Source organism: Topomyia yanbarensis, chromosome 2 (genome assembly GCF_030247195.1).
Source record: "Topomyia yanbarensis strain Yona2022 chromosome 2, ASM3024719v1, whole genome shotgun sequence".
NCBI lineage: Eukaryota > Metazoa > Arthropoda > Insecta > Diptera > Culicidae > Topomyia > Topomyia yanbarensis.
Window position 1 is genome coordinate 89,004,805 of NC_080671.1, and position 27,940 is coordinate 89,032,744.

The following is a 27,940-nucleotide window of genomic DNA, read 5'->3' on the forward strand; positions in this document are numbered from 1 at the left end:
AGAATATGTTAAATCAGTCTCTACGCATCGCTCGATCGAGATAGAAGTGTTTTGTTTTCGGTCTGTAGGAAAAAGAACAGTGCAGTAATCCGCGTTCAAGGTTATTTTGCCATTCTCTGCCTCTTCGAGGTTTGGACTTTTATTCTTTTGTGCTTGTGTTAACCGTTAGGCCACATTCCTCAACCTTTTGTTCGTAAAGCGAGGATTGAACAATAACCAGCTATTTAAGCTGGACTGGTGCGTCGTGGGAAACGAGTATACAGATAAGTGAAATCTACCTTTTTGATACATTTACGGCTTTTTCCCGTCTGCGCGGGTGCTGACCCCGTGCATTGACGGTGTCGATGGCTTCCTCCCCGGATGGCCAAATGGAGATCGAGTCGACTCCTAAGGCTCTCCCCCGACCCAAACAATATCCAGAGCTCTCGACCGGTCCCTTTGTGGTCTTCTTTCGGCCCAAAACAAAATCGCTGAATCTATTACAGATTTCAAAAGACCTGACGGAACGGTTCTCGGCTGTGACCGAAATAAAAAAGGTCCGCTCAGACAGGCTGAGGGTCGTGCTGACTAACTCAAAGCAGGCAAACGATATTGCTTGCTGCGAGCACTTTACGAAGGACTATCACGTGTATATTCCAGCTGTAAAAGTACAGTCTGAAGGCGTTGTCACCGATGACAGTTTGACATGCGATGATCTGCTGCAGTACGGGGTTGGCCGTTTTAGAGACCGCATACTTCAGCCAGTGAAAATACTCGAGTGCAAGCGTTTGCACTCAGTAGTAGTTGCGGGGGATGGTTCAAAAACGTACCCCCAATCAAACTCTTATCGGTTGACCTTCGCTGGTACCGCTTTGCCAAATTACGTCCTCTTGCACAAGGTTCGTCTGCCTGTGCGTCTGTTTGTGCCGCGGGTCATGAATTGCACAAAGTGTAAACAATTGGGTCACACAGCCACCCATTGTAGCAATAAGGCCCGCTGTGGAAAATGCGGGGAGAATCATCTAGATGATTCGTGCAGTAAGAATGCTGAGAAGTGTCCTTATTGTGCAGAGAATCTGCATGATATCTCGGCATGTCCCGCGTACAAACTACGCGGGGATAAACTAAAACGTTCCCTTGCGGGACGATCCGAACGTTCTTTCGCAGAAATGCTAAAGAAAGCTACACCACCAACCTCAACAAACATCTATGCTCACTTGCCTCCTAACGAGGGCGAGGCTGATGACCCACAAGAGGGAACATCTACTAGGGCGCCTAGAAGTTATAGGAAGAGGAGGAACATTTCCTCTCCTAAAGTTCGTTGTAAAGGCCAGAAGGTATCCCTTGACGGGACTCCGAAAGTCACATCTATTGGAAGTGTTGCAACCAAACCGAAGCAATTAGCTCCTGGTCTCGGAGGATTAAACTCAGAGAAGGAGTTCCCAGCACTTCCCGGAACATCAAAAATCCCAAGTGTTCCTCTGTTTCAGTTCGAGAATAATCGCGGCACTGGAATTATCAAACTCTCGGACATTGTGGACTGGATAATAAAAACTTTCAATATAACTGATCCAATTAAAAGTCTTATGTTAGCTTTTCTCCCTACAGTAAGAACATTTTTGAAGCAGTTGACTGCTAAATGGCCCCTCCTTTCAGCGATTGTATCCTTCGATGGCTAACTCATCGAACGAGGTCACGGATTTGATCACTGTTCTACAACTGTTCTAGAAGTATCATCCCGAAAATCGATTCCTTCAAAATTTTAATAAATAATTTGAGTTGCGATGCATTTGCATTATGTGAAACTTGGTTAACTTCCGACATAGATCTCAACTTCCACGACTTTAATATTATTCGCCTGGATCGAGACACCCCCTATGGAGGAGTGCTTTTGGGGATCAAAAAGCGCTATTCCTTCTACAGAATTAACCTTCCCTCGATAACAGGTATTGAAGTTGTCGCTTGTCAAGTAACAACCAAAGGCAAAGATCTTTGCATAGCTTCCATATATATTCCCCCCAACACCGCGATTGGGCATCGCCGGCTACATGACATCATAGAATCCCTGCCTGCACCGCGACTAGTTTTAGGCGACTTTAACTCTCACGGTACGGAATGGGGTTGCCTTTATGATGATAACCGTTCCTCTTTAATTCACAATATTTGCGACAACTCCAACATGACAATTCTAAACACGGGTGAAATGACACGGATTCCTCCCCCACCTGCGCGCCCAAGCGCATTAGATTTATCCCTTTGCTCGACCTCGCTAAAGTTAGAATGCGCGTGGAAGGTAATCCCTGATCCCCACGGTAGCGACCATCTGCCGATCGTAGTCTCAATCAATAACGGCTCAAGGCCATTGGAAACAATCAATATTTCGTATGACCTCACACGAAATATCGATTGGAAGAGCTATGCTGCCGCGATATCCGACAACATCGAATCTACTCAAGAACTTCCTCCGGAGGAAGAGTACAGCTTTTTGGCTGGCTTGATTCTCGACAGCGCGAATCAAGCTCAGACTAAGCCAGTACCCGGCGCGAACATACAAAAACGTTCTCCCAATCCCTGGTGGGACAAAGAGTGCTCAGACGTGTACGCAGAGAAGGCCGCCGCGTTTAAGACCTTCCGGAACGACGGGTTACCCGCTAGTTTTCGACAGTACGCGACGTTAGACAAGCGAATGAAGAGTTTGATGAAAGCCAAAAAACGCGGTTATTGGCGCCGGTTCGTCGACGGATTAACGAGAGAAACATCGATGAGCACTCTTTGGGGAACAGCCCGACGTATGCGAAATCGAAACAGTACTAATGAGAGCGTGGAATATTCAAACCGTTGGATATTCGACTTCGCCAAGAAGGTTTGTCCGGATTCCGCCCCGGCACAGAAGATCTACCGCGCCGCGTCCCGTCACGATAACGCGAACGAAACACCTTTTTCGATGGTGGAGTTCTCACTTGCTCTCTTGTCGTGTAACAATAAAGCTCCAGGGCCAGACAGAATCAAATTCAACTTGTTGAAGAATCTGCCAGACTCTGCCAAGAGACGCTTGTTGAACTTATTTAATAAGTTTCTTGAGGCTAACATTGTCCCACACGATTGGAGGCAAGTGAAGGTCATCGCCATCCAAAAACCAGGAAAACCAGCCTCCGACCACAATTCGTATCGACCGATCGCAATGCTATCTTGTATCCGGAAGTTGTTCGAGAAAATGATCCTATCCCGCCTCGACAATTGGGTCGAAGCAAATGGCTTACTGTCAGATACACAGTTTGGCTTTCGCAAAGGCAAAGGGACGAACGATTGTCTTGCGTTGCTCTCAACCGAAATTCAAATGGCCTATGCTAGTAAAGAGCAGATGGCATCAGTGTTCCTAGATATAAAGGGGGCTTTTGATTCAGTTTCTATCAACATTCTTTCAGAGAAGCTGCACCAGCATGGTCTTTCAGCGACTTTAAACAACTTTTTACTAAACTTGTTGTCGGAAAAGCACATGCATTTTTCGCATGGTGACTTATCGACATCACGATTTAGATTTAGCTCATGTCTAAGCCCCCTGTTATACAATTTCTACGTCAACGACATTGATGAATGTCTTGACAATTCCTGCACGTTAAGACAACTTGCAGACGATGGCGTGGTGTCTGTTACGGGACCCAAAGCTGTCGATCTACAAAGACCATTACAGAATACCTTGGACAATTTGTCTGCATGGGCTATTAAGCTGGGTATCGAATTCTCCACGGAGAAAACTGAGCTAGTTGTATTTTCTAGGAAGCGTGAACCAGCACAACTACAGCTTCTATTAATGGGTCAAACTATAGCTCAGCTCTTCACAGTAAAATATCTAGGGGTCTGGTTCGACTCGAAAGGTACTTGGGGATGCCATATTCGGTATCTGAAACAGAAATGCCAACAAAGGATCAACTTTCTTCGTACAATAACCGGAACGTGGTGGGGTGCCCACCCAGGAGACCTAATTAGGTTGTATCAAACAACGATACTGTCGGTACTGGAATACGGATGCTTCTGCTTTCGATCCGCCGCGAACATACATTTCATCAAACTCGAAAGAATTCAGTATCGTTGTTTGCGTATCGCCTTAGGGTGCATGCAGTCGACCCATACGATGAGTCTCGAAGTCCTGTCGGGCGTTCTCCCGCTGAAAAATCGATTTTGGGAACTCTCATATCGATTGCTCATTCGATGCGATATCTTGAACCCGTTGGTGATTGAAAATTTCGAAAGGCTTGTTGAGCTCAATTCTCAGACCCGTTTTATGTCCCTGTACTTTGACTACATGGCGCAAAATATTAATCCTTCTTCTTACAATCCCAACCGTGTGCATTTCATAAATTCTTCTGAATCTACTGTTTTCTTCGACACATCCATGAAAGATGAGATTAGTGGAATTCCGGACCACATACGCCCACAAGTGGTTCCAAATATTTTTTATAATAAATTCCGAGAAGTCGACTGTTCTAAGATGTTTTATACTGACGGATCAAACCTCGAAGGGTCCACTGGCTTCGGTATTTTCAATCAAAAGTTCACCGCCTCCTACAAACTCAGTGACCCTGCTTCAGTTTACGCCGCAGAACTAGCTGCTATTCAGTATACCCTTGGAGTCATTGACACATTACCCGCAGACCATTACTTCATCGTCTCGGATAGTCTGAGTTCTATTGACGCTATTCGCTCGATGAAACATGGAAAGCATTCCTCGTATTTTTTGGGGAAAATACGGGAGCTACTGAGTGCTTTATCTGACAAATCTTTCCAGATTACCTTGGTGTGGGTCCCTTCTCATTGCTCCATTCCGGGCAATGAAAAGGCGGACTCCTTAGCTAAGGTGGGTGCCATTGAAGGTGACGTTTTTGAAAGACCAATTTGCTTCCACGAATTTTTCAGTATTACTCATCAGAGAACCCTCGAAAGTTGGCAAACCTCGTGGAGCAATGGGGAGCTAGGAAGGTGGCTACATTCGATAGTCCCTAAGGTATCGACGAAACCTTGGTTCAAGGGGATGGATGTGGGTCGTGACTTCATTCGTGTGATGTCTCGACTCATGGCGAACCATTACACGCTGGATGCACATCTCCGACGTATTGGGCTCGTGGAGAGTGGTATCTGCGCTTGTGGTGACGGTTATCACGATATAGAGCACATAGTCTGGGCGTGCACCGAGTACAGTTTCGCCAGGTCTCGGCTTATGGACACCCTCCGGGCCCGAGGAAGACCACCCAACGTCCCGGTTCGAGATGTGTTGGCAAGCCGCGATGTCCTCTATATGTCCCTTATATACACCTTCATAAAAACCATCAATATCCAACTTTAACTGCCCCTTTTCCTTATCATTCTCAGAAACGCTCTCTTCCACCTGTACCATACACCCACGATGGTTTGATGCGACTCCAAGGCGACACAAAACATCCCTGTCAAATGAGCCAACAAACACGGGACCTAAAGCACGAACATCACACGCACAACTCGAAATGTAGCCGATCAACATCTGAGCCGCACTACGAAATCGTCTGGAGAAACCCCTGCCATCTTAAGAACGACCACCCGGCGTCCCAGTACATGATTCTTCCTGATGAAGGCCACCCTGATTCTGTAATCCATCCGTTGATCTCCCGAAGTCTGAAACTGAAATAATGTTCTCCCCCTGCCATGTTTGTCCACCCTACTTCCCCTGACTCTTATACACAGAAGTAACACCCCTTCCCCCCCCCCCCCCCCCCCCCAAATATCTTCATGAAGCATTTAGCTCTTCTTGCCTTTTCTAGTTTTAACTATTATATTATATGATCTCGTTGAAAATGCCCAACTCTACTACCACATAAAATAACTCTAATTAATGTCTCCGAATCTTTACAAAATTTAATCACGCCCTCTAATTATTTCTTAAAAAAAAAAATATGTTAAATCGCTAATATGGACAGTTTTGACTCCAATGAATTAAGTACCTCAAAACGCTGTTTTGAACCACTGTGCATTGGGGCGTTTCTGAGTTTGCGAAATCTTGCGCGTAGTTGTGCGTGGATGATTACGATTGTATGTTCGTCTTTGTGTACCATCGCGAAGGGGTCGGGCGTTTTTATGTTATCGTGTTCGATCACGTGGGCGTTTGTTTGTCGCGTGGACGCCTGTATGTCGCGTGTGCTAGCGTGTCACTTCGCATGTATAAATTCGATTTTAAAATCAGTGTCCATTCGCATATTCGCGTGTGTTCTTGGATGATCGCGCGTACCGTGTATCTAATACTTAATTTTCAGTGTATGGTTCAGATGCTAGAAGAGAGTGAGTTCTCTATCATTATCGGAGCTTAAAAAACTGACATCCCTGCGTGAACTTGAAAGGAAACGAAATTCAATTCATCCACATCGTGATGAATGAAATAATTGCTTCGTTTCCCTCGTCATTTGTTCTCCCGACGCAGCGCATTCAGGTTCGGACATGATCGGTTTCGGAAGCAAACTGAATTTTGTTTCTATGCTAGCTCTGAGAGGGATTATAGAGCAAAAGTGCACCAGATATGAATTTCGCAATTCATTTATGCTCGAAAATGTAGAAGATGCCAACTTCTGCCTTCAAACTGTCCACATAATAACAAATGAATGCTTTGGTTGGTGAAGGAATTTATATTTCCTCTGCACTCAAGCATTCGATTCGGCATGAAATTTCAGTTAGTTGGAAAGTTAATGAATGAAGGAGAAGATGAATCTGAATATTGGTTACGGTAAATTCAAGCAGAAATAGGTACCTGATTTTGAAATTTTGCAGCACTGATCACTATCAACTCTATCACTAGAGTTCTTGGTCATGCCGCCATGGAACGTGTTGTCTAGGCTGATAGGGCCGAGAGGAAGAGCTTCCGGATGTAACCAATTAATGATCGCGCGAACACGAGCATTTGTAGGGTCATTCTTGACACCGCGTTTGTAAATCTATAAGTGCTAAAACGTTAACTTACTCACCGGGGTGTTATCCTGTTTGCAAGATCGTAGGCGTAGGTATGCGTGGATGATCGCGAAGCACCCAAGCGTTTGTATGTTAACGTGTTTGTCGTATGTGCTAGCGTGTATGTAACTTCGCGTGTATGTAACTTTGCGTGTATAAATTCGATTTTATTTACGTATGGCTATTCGCATATTAGCATGTATTCTTGAATGATCTCGTGCAGACCCTGAATCTGATACTTAATTTTCAATGTATGGTTCAGATCCTAGAAGACAGTGATATCACTAGAGTTCCCGGTTATGTCGCCATGGAACGTGTTGTCTAGTAATTTTCCAGAAGCCATGGCAAAACAGGCACCCACGTAAAACAAAATCATCCCAATAACTGTAATAGAAGTAATAATCTTGTCACGACAACTTACAGCAGTAAATATGGACGGTTTCTTGATCCAAAGATTGTCAAACCTGTGTCTTCCGTTGATATAAACGAACCTGATGTATAACACAATTTCTATCCTATTATTAATTTTATAAACGTTCCTGAAGCTGCACAATGCACTGAGTGCACAGCATAATAGTAAAAAAGCAGCTTCTTTGCACAAGAAAAAATTGATTACTGAATGAAAAAAATACGTGTCCACGCATTTTGCACTTATGCTTATCATGTTCCTTATGTGTATCAAGCTGCCCGATCAGTTTATCTAGCTAAAAATCTAACGTAAAATAAATACTCTATTGTATTTAACAGCCCCCTATCTGTATCTAATGTTCTTCGAGTACGTTACACTACATGATGAAGCTACAAAAAGCACATGTTTTCATTACACGTATTCAAACTTTATTACTCATATATCACATGTTTAATAAAAAAAAGTGGAGGGAAATTAAATTAAAGGGGGTGTCGATCTTAACCCTATGGGGTGTCGGTTTTACCCGCAGTGCCTAGAAGAAGTCACTTTGCTTTCCAAGTTTTGCAACCAATGATTCTTAATGAAATAAATATTTTAAAGCGCTGACAAATGTAAGTCTTGTTAAGAATTTTCTGAAGAAGAATTCTGCGTAGAAATAATAAATTTATTAATTTTGTGGTATCCCAGAAAAAGTGTTAAGCTTATGGTGTCGGTTTTAACTATAATTCCCCTATGGGATTTTTCGACAATTTATATGGAGAAAACCCATTAGCTCGAATTTTCGCCGCTAGGTGTATGCACCCTGTTGTCACTGTAAATGAAAATAAGAAAGATAATTTAATTGTCAATAACTTTGTCGAAGATTGCTAGTCAATCCGGCCTTGTTAAAAGAAGTTATTAAACTTTTAACGAAGTGATGTCTGAGGCAGTTTTGCATTGGGCCTTGCAGTGAATGGTTGTGTATCAGTACTCGATTCCCACGAACTTTATATTTTTGGGAAATAATGGTTAGGTTTAGCTTCAGCTTATTCAGAAGAATTAAATTAAATAATACGAATCATGTTTTGGTTAATCCACATGTAACCACATAGAGGGCGCCAACACTAACTTTTCATAGAAGAGAGATAAAATATTTGTAGCCTGAATGCCTTAAAAATGTCTTTCACCGCTTTTGAGCAAAGTGAACATTCTAGCCAAGCAATTTTGACCCTAAAATTTGAGACAAAACGATTAAAAGAGAATTTGACCTTTGTCCCAACCAACGAGTTCAAATGTTTAGGATGACAATAGGAATAGGGTGAAAATGGGCCAAAAATCCTGTATCAGTTTAATGAAGACAACTTCCTGAGGCTAAAAGTTATTATTTTGGTTCAAACATAGACGGGATCGAAAAACCCACTTAACTTGATTGAAGTACTAAATCTAGTAATCGCAACATTCGCTATACTCGTGAACTTTTTTGTGATGTACTTGATAGGAATCAGAGTTGTAGATTTATAAACTAAATTACACTCCGCTGAAATACTCATCAATTCCATTATTTCACACATACACATTTTATTCCATTTATTTGCAATGCATTATCTACTCCATAGAATCAAGATTTGCCAAAATTTCCCACCAGGGTAGACCATGAGTTGCATAAGTAAACTAATCTAATCTCAATCCAAAAATTATAAGCTTTATAAAAGCAGCCTGTAGAATGGCACGGTCTAGTTCTCTTTAGTTCAGGACAATCAACAGGTGTGTCAAAATGAAGTTGTTCTTAGCGCTAATGGCCTTCGTGGCACTGTCCCAGGCTGCCCAGCTCCGCTATCAAACTCCGATTACTATGCGTGAGGCTCATGATGCTGCGCAAAAAAGTCACGTTCGAATCGTAAACGGATTCCCAGCCTCGCCGGGACAATTTCCGTATCAGGTATTCCTAATTGGGTTCATGCCCGGTGGCGGTGCTCTGGCCTGCGGAGGATCCATCATTTCGAACTACTGGATTCTGACGGCTGCCCATTGCATCGTTGGTGTAGAGCGTTTTGAGGTTTCCATGGGATCGATTGCCCATGCCTCGCCGGAAGTTCGCGGATACTCGAATAATTTCATTGTTCATTACGCATACAATCCGAACAATCTGAACAACGACATTGGTTTGGTTCGTCTGAACGACCCAGTTGGTTACTCACGTAAGTACGTCCTTTGTAAGCGAAATTCAAGCTAAACTCTTTCGTCAATTTCCAGAGAATATTCAACCCGTCAATCTACCAAGCGGAGACCGTGCCGGTGAAAGCTTCGAGGGTTATCGTGCTACGGTTTCCGGTTTCGGAGTTGCCAGTGATGCTCCGGGAAGTGGAGTGTCACCGACCAAAAACTGGGTAAACATCCGAATCATATCTAACGGTCAGTGCCAGGGTGTTTACGGTCCGGATGTTATTGTTGGTTCGACGATCTGCGGCTTAGGAGCCGACTTTGACAGCCAGAGCACTTGTAGCGGTGACTCCGGCGGTCCGCTGACTATCGATGAGCACGGAAGCACACAGATCGGTGTGGTTTCGTTTGTATCGTCCGCTGGATGCACATCCGGGCATCCTTCGGGCTATGTGCGTACCACGCATTTCCGCGGATGGATAAATGAGCATACCGGTATTTAAAAAGGCAAACTTGGAAGACTGATGAAATGATGGATAATGATATAAATGGATGTCTCATAAAAACAATAAGCTTAACCGGGTATTTTATCGTTTCCGAAGAATGTTCCTATGAGTCGGCAGTACAACAAATTCTCAGATTGTTTCAAAAATCTGTAAGAAACGAGTCTTAGCAATGATTATACGTTCAACATACCTTCAGTAAAAGGTTTTGTACCCTTCAAAATAGCAAAAGTCGTTTTTCCGAATTTTCTTTGTGGAAAAAAATCCCATTAGTAATAGAATTTGCGTTTCGACTCCGTCTCATCAGAATCCGACACGAACTTAGTGACAAGTCAAAGCAAGCGCCAGATTGACGTTAACTTTACAAGCTAAAACACTATTTGTGTTTTTAAGCAAACCCATGGTCAACACTGTTGCTGATTTTCACAAGAAGACATCCCTCACGTCGTATGCTTTTCGTAGCAGATGTGCTAGTGCTGTAAGTGACAGTTTACTGCTCGTGCTCGAAGTGTAGTGTGGAACAAGATAGTTGATATATTTCGATTTGAATGCGTTATTTGCACTCTCTCTCCCCCCATTCGGTGAATTACCTCTTGGCAAATCGAAAATGTGTTTCTCCTGTACTGCTTTCGGTAACGCACGAGTATGAATCGGCGCTGTTCGTAAATTAGCCATTCGCTGGTGACGCAATGTAGTATTTACAGGTATGGCGAAGATGGCACTTTGGTATTCGTATGATGAAACTTACATGAGTGGTGTGAGTGATCACAGAATAAATTGACTTGCTTTCGTCATACCGTTCGTTCTACTCCTATTGAATCGTGTGAACGATATGACGTCGACCCGTTGTGCTTCTGAATTGTTTACATATTTTTGGTTACCAACACTAGCGAACCGTGTGTTCTGCCACACCTATATATACCTTATTGACTCACGAAATGTAATGATGGATTATGCAAGAAGAATATTTTTTTTTGTCTAGTCGCCTGTCAACAATAACCTTGTTCGATATATATTGTCACTAAATTGTTGATGAAACCAACTTTTATTCATTGTTTTACCCGTACAGAGGAGGAAAATTGAGAATATTTTGAGTTCCAATACCATCATTTTGTAACCTGATAATGCTACTACCGCATGGAAAAGAATAACATTGGGCATAGTGATCTATAACGCATAATTTTACGAATCAGTTATGGCTCATTTTTATATTAAATCTTCTGTGCAAATCTGTGACAAGTTATACATTTATATCATCAATACACACTTATGACACGTATGCGAGCGACTTTGGTTTACATTTTAAGCAAAAACTATAAATATAGTCAACCAATCTTCGCATAAATCGAGAGATTACTACAGAAACGATAGAAGCCTCGATCGCCTTCCCCGAAAAGCTTCTAACATTTATAAATTTCAAAATATTTTATCTCAAACTTTAAAAATCGTTTTCCTCGAAAAGTGCTAAATGTCGCTTGCCATAAGATAGTGCAACAGCGACGAGATACTGCTATAACTAATGTGCTCAAATAAGATGAATAGAGGAGCTAAGCTGAATTAGGGAGCAGTTACCTTACGTTACACCAGCGATGCCAGCCTTCCAATTTAAATTGGATTCTTCCAGATTTTTTTTACAAAATCCAGTCAAACAGACAAATTGGAAAATCTTCCAGTTTTTTTTAAATTTGAGCCGGTTTTATCAGCTTTTTAATATTAATTTATTTAGTTTTTTCACAAAATTGTAACTTGATTCATCCAACTTTCAAGCGAGCGATGGAAAGATGACGAATATCCCAGAAAAAGCTTTTTTTTTTCCGTAACACCCACCTGAACTCTACTTATACCCACTTGTGAGTAAAACAGTTCGGGAATGTACATTTTCATTCAATTTCAAATGAATTTTACTCAAACATATAGGCAGTACATTGTGTCAAATATTTTGATTGAGCATTTGATTCATAGTTCATATGGACTGTGCATGAGTCATTCTCACGATTCTCAGTACAATAGCCGAACAGACAGACTATTCTTGTCGAGGAAGACGTAATTAAACACCAATGTTCACCCAATACGAGTTTCCCTTCAAACACTCAATTTTGTCCCATCCAGTGCGTTTTCCTAGTCTAGTCTAGTCTACACATACACAGCCAATACATGTAGGGATCCTGGAAAAATGAAGTTTACAATTTTTCTTGTCAATATTACTGTTTGTGACACATATGGAATGTGACACAATCATTAAAGCGGGTGCGCGACGATTGGCATAAATACGCTAGGCATAAGTACGTTAGGCATACATACGTTAAGCATAAGTACGTTAGGCATAATTAAGCTGACCAACTGTGGGCTAGGAAAAATCCGTACATATTTTATCTCAAAATTTAGAACACTAAATTTAGACTGTTTAGTATTTCTCTTGTTTACTATATTTTACAACAGGTAATGGGATTTTTAACAATGGTTTTAGGGGTTGGCACAGCGTATTTGGTAAATCAATTGGTTCAATTCCAATCCCCGCACACAGGGTTGGTTAGAGTTTTTTCAAAAGAGATTTTTCTACCACGACAAAGAGAAGCAAATGACCCTAATTTCAAAAACTCTATCATCGAAATATTTTCTGAATTCAATGAAATTGATGGAGCACAGAAATTATATGTCAGAGTTCCTGTGTTAGTATCCTGATCAGTTTTCTCCATGTACATTTGTTATTTAGGGGGTCTTCCACTCGCGAAGCTTTAATAACTGCCAAGCGTGGTTTGTAGATTTATACTGTCGTGTTTTGTATTGTTGGTCCAGGTGGAAGAACGCAAACTTACCGCGTAACCACTATTGAAATATCTAGGAATAATTAGTTTTTTCAAGTGTCCTTTGTAACGATTCCACTTTTCTGTACAGTGACATTTTTAAAGACCGTATCACAAATTCGAGGTGCCATATCGTGCAGTCGAATCTCGATTGTGCCATTATCCATAAACACGAGGATATTGAATTTGATTCTAACGCGTCACGATCAGCGACTTGTAGATTGTTCTGCAACATGATTTTATTTGCCTGGCGCAATCTATCGAAAATTATCATTATTGGATGTCTGATATGATAGCATCTAATAGAGGTGACTTTCGCAAGGCTAAGCTATGAAACCTGTATGTAAATATTCCAAAAGCTCAGACAAATATAAAGTCACTCGAAGTCACGTTCTTTGACCAGAGTTCCTCTTTTGTTTTTCATATTCACTAAACGATCACTTTGGCAAGAATTAAAGTATTACAGCGATTATTGTTCAAATTGGCACTTCCCAACAGATTCTACAATACAGTAATTCCTCCAAAATTCACCCAAAAATCTTTAAAATCTCAAAAGACCGATGAAACATTAAACTTTTTACCAGCACAGGCTCTGAGCACTTTGCACGACAAAGCAAAGCATTTCGATTCAAGCGCAATACTTTAAAAGGGCCTAAGAGTTTTTACAGGGTTTACTAAAAAATTGGCTTGAGATCTGTATTTTGTGCAGCAAAACACTTCGAGAAAAAATTGCAGGGTTAAAAAAGTTAAAACTACAAAAAAAAACTCATTCTTGGAAAACTTATTTTTTGTCAACGAAAGTCTAAAGAGAATGGAAACATTTGTTGTGGTTGCATCGCGGAGAAGTGATTGGTAAAGATGTTTTTCTTGTAACTGCTTTAAACATGTTTCTAAATTTCATACTAACTGGCAGACAAAAACATAATTTTATTACGGAATGTGATTCTTATAGATATTTTGAATTTTGTTTTCTTTCTTTATTTTTCGAGAGTTGTCCTTCTGGAACTGTAGAGCTGAGTTCACGGAAGGGCTCCCCATCAGAATCACTCATAACTGCTTAAGTTAAATTGCAGCAGGCCATGATTCTGATTGTGATATCAAGTGTACGGTTCAGTTATGCGGGCGTATGGGCTTTACGATCGCGTGGGAATGAGCGTTTATTGGTGTGTACTTGAGACCGCGTTAATGGGATTCGAAGTGCTGTACTGCCGTTCTACGCCCAATTGTCCCATGTTGCAAAACTGGCAACTGAGAAAAACGCGATTGAAGATGAAAATTGTATTAGCCATCTGGAGGGATACGGTGTAACAAATAAAGCTTTATTGTCCAAAATTACGTTCATGGCAATCGTTTTCATTATAATCAGTCCAGTTTTTTTTATTATAGAGATTCAATTAACGTTAGTTTTTAAGAAAAATGTTAAGTGGGACTGATATGCCGAGAAATCGAGCGGAAACCGGAAAGTTCTACGCATATCAGTCCCATAACGATCTATGTAAATGATGCTCATAACTCATTTTTTTACAAAAGTGTATGTCGTGAGTTTTTCTGTTACTCGGGAGATTTGTTGCTTTATCAAAATTGGACATAGGGTAAAGTACCTATTTTTACACTATTTAGAAGGGTACCTCACAAGATCATTAATTACTCTGCCTACACTCGATGGAGTGCATTAATTTGGCATTCACAACCTTGTTTCGTTCTTAAGAACCAATCTAATAACACAAATGGCCTAAAAACGATGAAATGCTAGTGTTTGATCGCAACTAAAGTTCCAATCGAGTGCTCCAATTGTCGCCCTACCATTTGATCCAGTTTGTTGAACAAAGATAGCAAACGCTGCACTAACCAATGGCTTCAAATGGGTAGCGTGATAATAGAAACATTGCGAAAATAGGCTCATTATCCTAGATGCGTTCGCCATGTTATGCAAGCGACGATAGTAATGAAGAGCTTTACAGGATTGTTCTCACTGCTGTGATTAATATTGCCACTGCCATTTTTAATGATCCTGTATTTTTCCATCAATTTTTTCAGTGCCCGACATCTAGCGTAATGTACTTCTTAACTAAACGCTACGTAATTTTTTTATTGCGCACTTTTTTGGGATTTTTGTTAGTGGGACAATTATGCGTAGAATATCAACAGTGGGACAAACAGACTTGGTATTTTTTCACGAAGTCTTCGAACAAACTTTATGATTTGGATGTGTTTTCTGAAAATATACATCAAAAAGGACTGTTTGGTTAAAAAAAGTGAAAATAACCAAAAAGCAACATGGGACAATTATGCGTAGAACGGCAGTGTAGGGGTCACTAAATTATTGGGGGCGTTTTTGTGTTAGCGAAATCTTGGGCGTAGTTGTGCGTGGATGATCGCGATTGTATGTTCGTCTTTGTGTACCATAGCGAAGGGCTCGGGCGTTTGTATGTTATTGTGTTCGATTGCGTGGGCGTTTATATGTCGCGTGTGTTGGCGTGTCACTTCGCATGCATAAATTCGATTTTAAAACCGGGTATCCATTTCATATTCGCGTGTGTTCTTGGATGATCGCACGGATCGTGAATCTAATACTTAATTTTCAGTGCATGGTTCAGATGCTAAATAGAGTAAGATCTCTATCACTATCAACTCTATCACTAGAGTTCTCGGTCATGTCTCCATTGAACGTATTGTCTAGTGGATATGAGCGTCATTTTTTTCTGATTGGTCCAGCTGAGGGCATAGGACCTGCTGCTAGAGCCAAGAGGAAGAACTTCAGGACGTAATTAATTCATGATCGCAAGTACACGAGCGTGTGAAGGCTCATTCTTGCGATCGCGTTCACGTTCACTGGAGTGCAGGCATGCACAAGAACGGTGCTGCATCGTGTACTATTCCTGTGCACTGGCTCATAATGTATCAGAGCTAAGTTCATTGAGCTAGCAAGTAGCACGAGCACCGCTGCTTCGAGCTATAGCAAAGTAGAAAAAATACAACGCGTTAATGTGAATAACAATGCTTGCATCCTTTTTTGCAGAAACTTGTCGCACATTTACCAGCGTATATTTTTCGCTTTGTCCTATTCTTTCGTTTAATGGCTTACTCTACTGCACCGTTCTAGCTCATCGGGTAGACTTACCGTGCTAATTCATTGAGCAAAATCGTGCCAGCTTGCCGAGCTAGCTCATCGTCCTAACCCGTTGTGCTAGCTCTTCGAATCCTACAGCTCGAGCACGACGGATACTTAGCACGAGCGTTGTCAGTGCTTTTTGCATTTCGTTCGTTCAAAGCGGCCTCTCAGCTCGTCTTAGGCTTTCGTGCTGTGTTTCATGCATCCCTGCCGGAGTGTTATCCTGTTATCAAGATCGTAAGCGTAGGTATGCGTGGATGATCGCGAAAGGCTCAAGCGTTTGTATGTCAACGTGTTTGTCGCGTGTGCTAGCGTGTATGAAACTTAAATTCGATTTTATAACCGTGTGGTTATTCGTATATTTGCGTGTATTCTTGAGTTATCGCGAGCGGACCCTGAAGCTGATACTTAATTTGCAATGTATAGTTCAGATACTAGAAGAGAGTAAGTTCTCCCATATCACTAGAGTTTCCGGTTATGGCCAAAGAGGCTTCCATGTAAAATAAAATCACCCCAATAACTGAAAAAGAAGTAAAAAATTCTCTTCTCGACAACTTACAGCAGTATATATGAACGGTTTTTGATAGAAACGAGCCTGATATACAACACAATTTCTATTATGCCATAATTTTATAAACGCACAATATTATAGTAAAAAAACTGCTTCTTTGCACAAGAAGAAATTGATTACCGAATATAAAAATAAGTGTCCATGCATTTTGCACTTATGCTCATCGTGTGCCTTGTGTGTAGCAAGCTGCCCGATCAGCTCATCAGGCTGAAAATCTAACGTAAAATTAAATACTCTATTGCACTTAACAGCCTCGTTACTGTATCTAATGTTCTTCGAGTATGTTGAAATTTTCGGTTCAACCTTTCAAATCAAATTAAAGGAAAAACCTATTAATCTATATATGTAAACGGAAAATTTGAAAAAAGTTCCTACTGCAGATTTTATTCGTATTATGTTTCAGAACTACAGAAAACAGTCGAACTGCAGCGATAATAATTTGGTTCCGAAAAAGATTAAAATAGAACATGTATCATACGGATACCTTCATAGGAGGCTAATTGATTTGAATCAAATGTGTACATCGAGCACTATACTTTTCAAAACGAAAAATAATCAAGAAAATTGCGACTTAGATAGAACGACTTGGCGGCTGCTAGACACTGAATTTCAAAATACCAACCAACTTGAGAAAACGGTTTAAACAAATAGTCGAGGCGGATAGTTCATTTTTTTCTTTAATATTAAAAAAATTCAATTTTTTCTTTAATATTAGAAAAAATCTTAAAGTTTACTTAGTCCCAAAGTTTATAAGAAAATTTACAAAAATCGATTTTTAGCACGCTTGTTCACTGGTTTCCTTGTGCTTTTAATTACATTTTTGGAACCTGGGAAACTAGTTTGCAACATTATTTAGTCTGTTTCCATTTGTGGAAGATTTTTTGATGTCCCGGAAGTACTTCCACTTCCACCGAGGTTGAAAATTCCGTGCAAATTCCGGACAAATCCGTGCAAATACTTTTTTCCGGACTCACGACAAAAAATCCGTACTGTCCTCCCAAATTCCGTACGGTTGGTCAGCTTAAGCATAATGAACGTTAGGCATCATGGACGATTGGCATAATATACGTTAGGCATAATGGACGATTGGCATAATGCGCGTTAGGCATAATGGACGATAGGCATAATTCACAAAAATATAACAATAATCGCAAGGCTTTCGTTAGAGATTTCGTTTGTTTCTTTTAGGTTAGGAAAAAATGACGCATTGCTATACCATACCTTCGCATAACTCTAGCGAGAGACTCCAAAATGAAAAATACCATGCGAGATATAAGGGTTTTACAAGTGTAGAGCTTTTTTTCTATTTTTCTATAGACGAGATGAAGAAAACATCCCTTCAGTTTTGATACAAGCATATTCTTAGCCTTTTAGAGTGTATTACCAATATAGCTGCATCCAAATATTTAAAAAAAGGAAAACAATGAACAGACTGTTGTAACGGCATTTAGTTGGCAAGGGACTGGAAGGTGAAGCTTATTTTTCAATATTAAGAGCCATAGTACTCAAGGGAGAGCAAGGAATTGAAGATCGGTTCCGACAGCATGAAACACAAAGTTACTTTACGCTCGTCCGGGCATACCGTAGACTCAGGTGATTCGCATTTCTAATGCCAAAAGATCCTGACTGCGGTAGCAAACAAAGGGTTAAGTCGCCGGGAAACTCTAAGCTTGCTCATATGACCCTTTCTACGCTTTTTTAAACTTTCTTCCTTCAACTCCTTGCTCTATCTTGAGTACTAAGGCTCTTAATATTGAAAAAATATACTTCACCTTCCAGTCCCTCGCTAATTAAATGCCGTTACCACATTTAACAAATTGACTCAATAAGTTGTTAACAAAAAAATGGGAAAAAATAATGAATAGACAATAAATTTTGGATCCAATGGAAACTGGCACTGTTATGTACAGGATCCACATTAGGCTACGGATTCTACGTTTGTGACGATACCTTTTTCGTTTCGGTAACTCATCACAGTACAGGAATAAACTCTCACATCAAAGAGTTCCGTAGCTCTATTTGTGATGGTCTCGAGAATACAGTCACTGTGCTTAAGAATGTGGGAGATAATCAATATAGAACCAGCAATATTCGTATATTCGTTGACTGAATTAGTAAATTGCATCATTCTTTCTTTCATGAGCTGTTCTTCTAGGTGATATATTTTCTTCTTGGACAATTACACCATGCATGCATGAACAACTAATCTAAGCTAATCCTTACATGCCCAACTTTTTTCTAGCGTTCACAGGGTTCAAGACACATGAAAAAGTCGCTTTGAAAGATACTTCTTTCGCAGTGCTGGAAGCTGCTCAATATTTACCTTCCGGTTCTAAGCACAATTCTCCTAGAAAATTTTCAATATTCTATATGCTAAGAAAAGATCGTCGAAGATACGCTGTAGCAGTTTTCAATAATAATGGAAAAAAATGAAGATGTATCAAAATTTCATTTATCAACGCTAACTGTCAATATCTCTGGTGGTACTGCTCCAGCAGAGTTATATCAGACTAATAGCAATAACTTCAGTTCTAAGTTCTAATAGTCCCAGTTACTGGTCTTCCTTATTTTTGTGAGTAAATTCTGCCTAAATTAAAAGTTTTAGAAGCTTAGAAATGTTTTTGTTTACAAACAACATGGGGGGTTGATGTGTTCTATTCATACAAAATAGACTGATTTTAAACAAGAGTATTTAGCTTATTTTAGAGATGTGCAATTTGTTTATTCGTTCAATCGATGTTCATTCGTTCTGCATCTTTTATTTTAGTGAAGATTTCTTGAGGTATATACAACAGAATAAAATGTTGATCTAGTTTTGTCAGCTTCCAAAGTAATTTAAATAAAATTAAACATTTGCGCTCTTACCACCCGAGGCTATCACCACCAAAAAGTTATTTCCTTAAAGGATTCTTCAATATGATAATTTATGCCTAACGTCCATTATGCCAATCGTCCATTATGCCAAACGTCCATTGTCCTAACGTACATTATGCCTAACGTATATTATGCCTAACGTCCATTATGCCAAACGTCTTTATGCCTAACGTCCGTATGCCAAACGTATTTATGCCTAATGCGGTACACCCCATTAAAGCGGCCAGGCCAACTGTGCAGCGTACAAAATAAAGATGATTCAAAATTATACGGCAATTAAATTATTCATTTAATGAAGAATTTAATCAACGAATCATTTTGAACCTTAAATAAGGAAGAAACGTGGACAACCGTACACAACCATTTCAATTTGGTGGGGGTTTGATAAATCGTTGGGAGTGACTTTTCTAAGAGGGTTAATGTCACTCCTTTGGTTCCTGAAATGAGGCAGAGGTATTTAGCCCTGCCCTGGCTAGTGAGCCTAGGTTATAGCTCCTTTATTCACTCGGTTTTGGATTCGAGTCGCCCTAATGTCTACAAAACTTATATAAAATTAATAGTTTCGAGTGATACTATTAATTTTTAGGCTAGTTTTTCTTTAGTGCAATAAAGTTCTTCCGCTAGCTCATTATCTAAATTGTCAAACTTATCGTAGATGAACAGGAAATTGTTCCAGAATTTAAAACCGATATTTTCTTGTGAGCCTTTTGAAGCTTCTATCAGTACCTAGAAAATAACCTCGTTGTGGATGGTTCAAGAATGGCATACTTATATGAAACAAAAAAAATTAATTTATCAATAATGAACATTTTTTGAAGATTTAAATTGTAAAAAAAATTTTCCTACATTTCCTAATACCGTAAGTCAGATGTCTGTGAGTAATCTATATTAAAATCTGAATAAACTTTTTATGCACAAAAAAAACATTGATATACAGTATTCAAATTCACAACAGATACAACCTGAACGAATGACGATACACATGCGTTTAGTAGGCATCTTGTATGCGTGGCTATTTATATAGTAAGATTCGTGTTAGTTATATTTCACATTCTTCAATAGCCATAATGGATTGGATAGATTAATAAAAAAAGGTCTTAACTGTAGACACTTTTTTTAATCAACATAATTATGATTCAAATAAATTGTCCACATTACAATAGAACTGAAAATACTTACGGAAACAACAAATAAATAATTGTACACCTTCAAACATTACCTAATCAAATTCTTCTTGTTACTAGATGTTTTGTTTGGCCTCAGCAAAGCCTTTGTTACTTATAGGCAGTATTTCAGCAAAAACATACCATTTTTCAACAGCTGTAAAAGCGGTAATGGGATTAGTCATTCATTAGAGTATGGTTTGAAAAACAATATTGTCGAAAAAATTACCAAAACACCAAAAATCATTTTTTGTTGTTTTGGCCAGGATTTGGTAGTAGTTACGCCTCTGTGCGTCGTATGCTTTTCATAGCAGACTAGCTAATACCCGTCGCGCGTTGCTGCGACTTTCAACGAAATAGGAGTAAAACACAATTTGTTCCGAAGCGCCATCTGGCGGGCAGATAATCCCCAACCAATAGCACACAAACACGCTCCATAACAGTTGTTTACTATGTATAATTTTATACGGCAATCGGTTCAGCCGTTTGGGCGTCCACATACATACATACAAACATGGACTTTTATATAGATAAATAGATAGCGCAAGGCAGCGTTTCGGGAAGCTAGATCCGACTTAGCAAGTCAGATTGGAGCTGTGCCGAGAAGTAGACGCCAATCCCTGGGGTGACGCGTATCGAGTCGTAATGACGAAAATGAAGGGTCGACGACGCCTGCCGAAATGTGCCCGATTAAACTGAAGACAGTCGTTGAGGGTCTTTTCCCGAAGTACTATCCAACTGTCTGGCCACCAACACCGTACGGCGAAGAAGAAGGAACAAACACGGACGATTGGCAAGTGACTAATGACGAGCTCGCAGAAGCATCGAAGCGCCTGAAATCAAAGAAAACCCCCGGTCTGGATGGAATACCAAACGTGGTGCTGAAAGCTGCGATCCTGGCTATCCGGATATGTTCAGGATGGTGCTGCAGAGAAGTCTAAACGAAGGCAACTCTCCCGAAATGTGGAAGGTCCAGAAGCTGGTGTTGCTGCCAAAGCTAGGGAAGCCACCGGGCGATCCGGCCTCGTACAGGCCCATATGCCTGCTGGATACACTCGTAAAACTCCTGGAAAACATCGTCCCTAACAGGTTGACAAAATTTACGGAAGGCGAGCGCGGACTGTCCAAGGTGCAGTTCGGATTTCGCAAAGGAGCATTGGCAGTGGATGCAATACGGGCAGTGCTCGAGAGTGCCGAGAAGGCATCTAAATAGAAGCGTAAAGAAGATCGATAGTGCGCGGTGGTCACGATAGATGAGACGAATGTATTTAACAGACATCGCTGCACAGAATGAGGGTTTCTGACTAGCTATGCCAGATCCTGTAGAGCTACTTCCAGAGCAGAGTGCCGCTGTACGAGACGAGCGAAGGGTAGAAGTCAATGCGAGTCACAGCGAGCGTTCTCCAGGGCTCCATTCTCGGTCCAACTTTTTGGACCGGGGATGTACGATGGAGTCCTAACACTGCGGTTGCCCAGGAAAGTGAAAATCGAGGGTCTCGCGGACGATGTGTCACTGACGGTGAAGGGTGAAACACTTGAAGATGGGGTGGTGTCCGTGACGGAGACAATAGACGCAATCGAGAGCTGGATGAACGGGGTCAAGCTGTAAATAGCCCACCACAAGACGGAGATGTTGTTGGTCAGCAACTGCAAAGCGGTTCAGCGGATACAGATCGACGTCGGCAGGCACGTAATTGCATCGACGTCGCAGGCACGTGATTGCATGATAATCGCCGACAGGTTGAGCTTCAACAACCACGTCGACAACGCTTGCGAAAAGTCGGCGAAGGCCCGAGAAGCAGCAGGAGACGTCTGCTTTTTACTGTTTCGTCATCGATACTCCGATATGGGGTTCCTGTGTGGGGTGCAGCGCTGAAAACCAAGCAGAACCGTGAAAAGCTGAACAGGACATTCCGGCTGCTGGCCGTTCGAGTCGCGAGTGCCTACAGAACAATATCGTCGGAGGCAGTATGCGTTATCGTCGGGATGATCCCCATCTGCATCACCCTGGCGAAGGACGTGGAATGCTTCCAGCGGAGAAATGCACGTAACGCAAATAGACTGGTTCGAGCGGACTCGTTAGTTAAATGGCAGCAAGAGTGGGACAACGCAGAGAAAGAAAGGTGAACCCACCGACTCATCCAAAACTTCCATTTGACGCGATTTTTGTCCGGGCACGGATGCTTCCGGAAGTACTTGCATCGGTTTGGACATGCTTCGTTACCCCTTTGCCCAGAGTGTGCGACCATGCAGAAGACACCGGAACACGTGGTCTTCGAATGCTCTAGGTTCGAAGAAGCTCGAAAGGGGTATACCTGGTGTGACAATTTACAATATCGTCGAAGAGATGTGCCACGACGAGTAAACCTGGGACGCTGTGAACAGAGTGATTACGAGCATACTCTACGAGCTGCAGAGGAAGTTGCCAACAAGAAGGACCAACAAGAAGCCACAAAATGGGGTTTCGAGAGAAATTCCGCCGCCGGGGAACTCTCCGACTGTGTAGACTAGGTCCACCGCCAGAAACCAGTTGAGTAGTATGTGACGTAGCACCGAATTTAGGCCATCGGGGCGTCAGTGAACCGGATGTCAGGTTTTACCGAAATCGCCGGATCAACCTTGACACTCAACCGGATAGCTCGTGAGTAGGCTAGATCCTCCGCCTGGGATTAGATCGAGTAGACCGCGTCGAATACCTAGCAGTGGGTCCCTGGAGCACCAGTGAACCGGAAGCTATGCTCCACCTGGAATCGGTGGACGGACCTCAGCACCTACTAGCTGATCCGTTGAGTAGGCTAGGTCAACTGCTCGGGACTAATTCGAGTATATCGGGACGAAGCAGGAAGCTAAATGGTTTACAGAAATGACCATCGGAATCGGCAGAAATCTACCGCTCGGTTTCGGGAGAGCCTCTTTCGCCGGGGAATTCTCCGTCGGAGTAGGCTAGATTCATCGTCAGAGACTAGACCAAGTAGTCCACAAACAAGTAAAGGCGGGAGCTGAATGGCTCATCTTGGAAGTTTAGCGAAATGGAACAAGAGGGAGTCAAAGGGCTCAAGAAATTGTGGTGCTAAAACCAAAGAAGAATCGGTATCGGGAGAACTTCCTTCGCCGCAGAACTCTCCGTCCGCGTAAGCTAGATTCACCGCCGGGGACTAAACTGAGTAGACCGCGGCTAGACATCACCAGTCGCGGGTCGTCGGGACACCAGCGAACCGGACGCCCAGCTCCACAGGAATTGCCAAACTGACCTCGAAACCTGGATGGTTGACTCGGTTTCGAGGAGGACTTCTCTTGCGGGGGAATTTTCCGTCGGAATATGCTAAGTCCACCATCGGGGACTGGACCGAGTAGTTCGCGAACAAGTCGGGAGGTCAACGAGTAAATGGTGCTGAATTGTACGAGAACGAAGTTGCGGTGCTAACCGTCACAAGGGAGCCGGGTCGTGGTGCTGAATGGCATAAGCGAGCCCAAGGGCTCGGTGAATTAGACAATCTGAAGTTTGCCGCCCAGATTGTCCTCCTAGGGAGGAGCACCAAGTCTCGACTCACAGCCAGCTTGCCGACTGCCATGCAGAAATTGCCAGTCTGTGTGGATGGTGGAGAACTGGTGGTGTGTTGAGAAGTGGGGAACGAGATAGTTGATGTATTTCGATTTAACGCTTCATTCGCACTCTCTCTCTCCCCAGTCGGTGAGTTACTTCTTGGAAAATCGAACATGTGTTTCTCCTGTACTCTGTTCGCTAAGACACGAGTGTAAATCGGCGCTGTTCGTAAATTGGCCATTCGCTAGTTACGTACACTCAGCTTATCCGAAAAGCTTCACTCGCGATGAGCGCTCGTGGTGATGTTTGTTATGTGTAATATGTTGATGCAAATGACTGGATTTCGTTTCAATTTGCCGTCTGAGGTGTGAATCAGGTATAGTACGATTCAAACGAATCTTCAACGCGCAACAAAACGTCAACTCACCTCACCGTTCGTCGGGATAAATTGAATAACTTTCTCGTTTCGCAACTCAAAATTTTCCGTGGCATCGATGTGTATGAAGGTCTCCATAGAAACTGCATGTAACTAATGGCATTGTCGATTTTGACAGTGCACTACACCGGTGCTACACTCATTCAAACTTGGGTGTAATCAGTCTATCTCTTTCTTTGCACTACACCGGTGTAGCACCAAGAAAAAACGAAAACGCATAATTTTAACTTTTTGTTGACGTACTGTACCACTAACAAAAGACTGAGGGATCGGGATCAAACAAACAGTTTGGATACAAGTACATATACACACCTAGAAAAAATAGTGTAAATTCACGTCTCCTGACCCTGACATATACGAGCATCAAAAATGACTTAGTTTTACGATTGATTTTAATTTTACATGACGTTTAATTTCGTAAATCATGTAATTTTACTCCACATACAGCGTTTGTTCTGAATGGTAGGAAGTGTAATTTTATGTCATTGCGCATGTAGAGCATATGTTTCATGTAAAATTAAACGGAACACGGTAATTTTCCATCATATCGTAAATTACGGTTTGTTGAATTGTGTCATGTTTGCAATTACGTCAACGATAAAATTCAGATTTTTTTGGTGTGTAGATTTGACTGAAAAGGTGTCTTAAAACTGAGTTCAAAATCCGGGTCAATATGACCCGCTAACACCTTATTCGTTACAAAAAGTTTACACCTAAAGAAGGTTAAAAGAAAAACAAACTTGTGAGATAAAAAAATGTAAACATCAGCTGTTACCTGACAGCTAGGGAAACTACACGCACACATTCAAGCCTGCACTCGATTTTCACTGGACTGTTCCATTGACACCGTGCCAGTGCAAAACACCGGCGCGGTATCAGTGCGATCAATCGAAAAACCTATATGGCTGGCTACGTCCTTGGGGCCCTACCGTACGTCTTCTTGGGGCCATCAATGTCCATGGCTGAGTAGATTTTTCAAAACGACGGAGTATTCCATTTGAGCTTGTTGGCCCTGCGAGATAAATTCAATTCAATGCATATAATTAATTTAAAAAAGTTGCTCCCCGTTCTAGCAAATAAATCAATTTATGATTTTTCATCAACATTTCTAAACATCGCACCCTAGGCAACATAGGCAAATATGCGAGTTAACGCGTCAACAACAAACCACAAATCGGCCAGAGCTACAGGCCAGTGGATGACTATTTCTAACTACACTATAGGCCAACCTACAGTTCCCAGTCACACACACGCACGTAAGTGATAAAAATCATTAACACTGTTCGAATGTCCACATCGGATGGCATATGGCTTCGAACATATGGACCAGATTGACAAGTGCTGCAAAAAAGCGACGTGCAAATATGGAAATTGATTTGCAATTTCATATTCACTCGCCAACCGGCTTTGGGTGGTCCAGTTTATGCTCGGAAACAAAAACAGGTACAACGTCGTTACTGTGTTGCCTAGTTTCAGTGGCAGAAATACGAATTTTATTGACAGTGCATCAGTACGTATCAATTCCCAAAACTCCTCAAACAACAGCTCCGCTGAACTCAATCGCATCACAAAAGATATACGTTGGAACAACTCTGTACAGGAGGGACGAAGTCCGTATAGTTGAAGAAAAAACGTCCCCGAGCTGCGCGGTGACAAATCAAGCTTTCCTATTAAATTGATTTGTAGCCTAGTTGAGGGCAATTTATAATCATCGCGAGTCATTTAGCTGGTTTCGATCTCGAGCAAATTGGAAATAAAAACATTCTCCATTGCTCGTTTCAACTGACATATGTATACATACGTGTACTTCTCTGAAGTAAAGTGATTAGATATATGAGTTTCGAATCTTGCTTAAAGAGGGCAGAAAATTCCATTTAAAGATTCACATCCCCACAATTTTTGCTTCTTACAAAGTAATCTGGAAACATACGCTCGATTGAAGTAATCCAGATTGCTGCCAGAATGATAATAATTCAATATTCGGCCGTCCACAAATGCACCCATCACTCGCTGTAACTCCAAATACTAATCCCCCTCAAAATAAATTATGCAAACACTAACCTGTTTTAACGTCAACCTAGCCGTGTACCGCAGATCGCTGCCTTCCCGCCTGAACCAGACGTGCGGTTTGTCGCGGATTATGAAAACTATGTCGGCAGGTATTTTTCCTTTCGTCTGGTCGCCCTCCTTCTGGAAGGTAACCTTGGTGCCCGACTTCCAGCCCGGCCGGACCGAAATACTGACATATTTGTCCTCCTTCTTGGAGGTACCGTCCGGTTGCAGTACCCTCCGAGAGATTTTCATCTTCTTAACACAGCCATGGTAGATCTCCTCGAGCGTCACGTACAGATCGTGCTCGATCGGCGGATCCTGCACCTTTTCCTTCTTGAGTGGTGAGTGAACGTTGAAAGAATGTGACCTGGTTTTCGAAATGACATTAAAACGTCTGCAGTCCGACGTCAACCGATTCTGACGACTTACCTAAATGCTCCTCCCAGCCCGTGCCGGTTCCCCAGCCCGCCAAAGGACGTGAAAAATTCATCGTCATTGAACAGACTGTCATTGAATAGACTATCATTGTGCATATCAAAGAAGGAGGCGAATGGATTACTAGAACCGAAAAACTGTGCAAACGTCGCCCGCGGATCACCGTGGAATTCATATGTGAAGTTTTGTGACGAATTTGTAGTACCATTCGACGCCCCTGTTAATTAATTGGAAGAAAACAAAAACAGTAATAAAAACCTGTAAAGACGTTTAATAATTCAAACTTACTTCCTTTCAGTCCATCCTCCCCATATTTGTCATACAGCTCTCGTTTCTTTTTGTCCGACAACACCTCGTATGCCTCGGCCACCTCCTTGAACTTCTCCTCGGCACCCGGGCTTTTGTTTTTGTCCGGATGGTATTTCAGTGCCAGCTTTCGGTAGGCCTTCTTGATGTCTTCATCCGTGGACCCTTTCGGTATGCCCAGGGTTTTGTAGTAGTCTTTCCCCATGGCACCTATTTTGACGGCTTTGTTGAACTAATTCAAGGTCGCAAAAATTCTATACTTGAGGTCGCAACACCTCGCTCCACTTGATGCCACCTGGCCCGATGGAATTGCAACAGCCCGCGATCTTCCCTTCCAAAATGCACAGCCGTGACGAAATGTGCTCTGGAATAGAAAAGAAGAAGAAGAGAATAGCGTAACGACGGTGTAAGCAATGAAGGTAATAAATCTGCGATCTTGTTTCGTTCACAAGTTAATTTAGACACTGGCACTAGCTAGTCGAAGAACCATTAGAGAGACAGACGCGTTGAAAAAGTAAATGTTTTACGTCAATGTTAAGTGCTGTGACGTGCTTTCAAAAAATTTGTTTGCAAAGGTACGGACTAAACTTCTGTGTGACGCGCATTCATCGCTTTGTTTCTTGACATATCCAATTTCGATGGGATAC

At 41.8% G+C, this 27,940-nt stretch overlaps 2 protein-coding genes across 11 annotated transcripts in view; one reads left to right on the forward strand and one right to left on the reverse strand.

The window, feature by feature from the left end:
* LOC131678789 (dnaJ protein homolog 1) overlaps window positions 1-27,940 on the reverse strand; it is a 276,420-nt gene that overhangs the window by 39,697 nt on the left and 208,783 nt on the right. For all 10 annotated transcript variants that reach the window (XM_058959090.1, XM_058959087.1, XM_058959089.1 and 7 more), the window contains 3 exons: window positions 27,276-27,657; window positions 26,982-27,204; window positions 26,562-26,919 (listed from right to left, as the gene is read on the reverse strand). In XM_058959090.1, coding sequence (XP_058815073.1) covers window positions 26,562-26,919; window positions 26,982-27,204; window positions 27,276-27,498 — 804 coding nt within the window. In that variant the 5' untranslated portion in view covers window positions 27,499-27,657. The remainder of the gene's footprint in view (window positions 1-26,561; window positions 26,920-26,981; window positions 27,205-27,275; window positions 27,658-27,940) is intronic.
* On the forward strand, window positions 9,071-10,065 carry LOC131678791 (collagenase-like). Its single transcript, XM_058959099.1, has 2 exons — window positions 9,071-9,531; window positions 9,587-10,065. Exons 1-2 carry the CDS (start codon window positions 9,108-9,110, stop codon window positions 9,994-9,996), a joined length of 834 nt encoding a protein of 277 aa, XP_058815082.1. The 5' UTR covers window positions 9,071-9,107; the 3' UTR covers window positions 9,997-10,065.

Coding starts and splice junctions, on each gene's coding strand:
- LOC131678791 (XM_058959099.1), top strand. CDS start 9,108: ATGAAGTTGTTCTTAGCGCTAATGGCCTTCGTGGCACTGTCCCAGGCT. Junction 9,532..9,586: donor CGACCCAGTTGGTTACTCAC/GTAAGTACGTCC, acceptor GTCAATTTCCAG/AGAATATTCAACCCGTCAAT.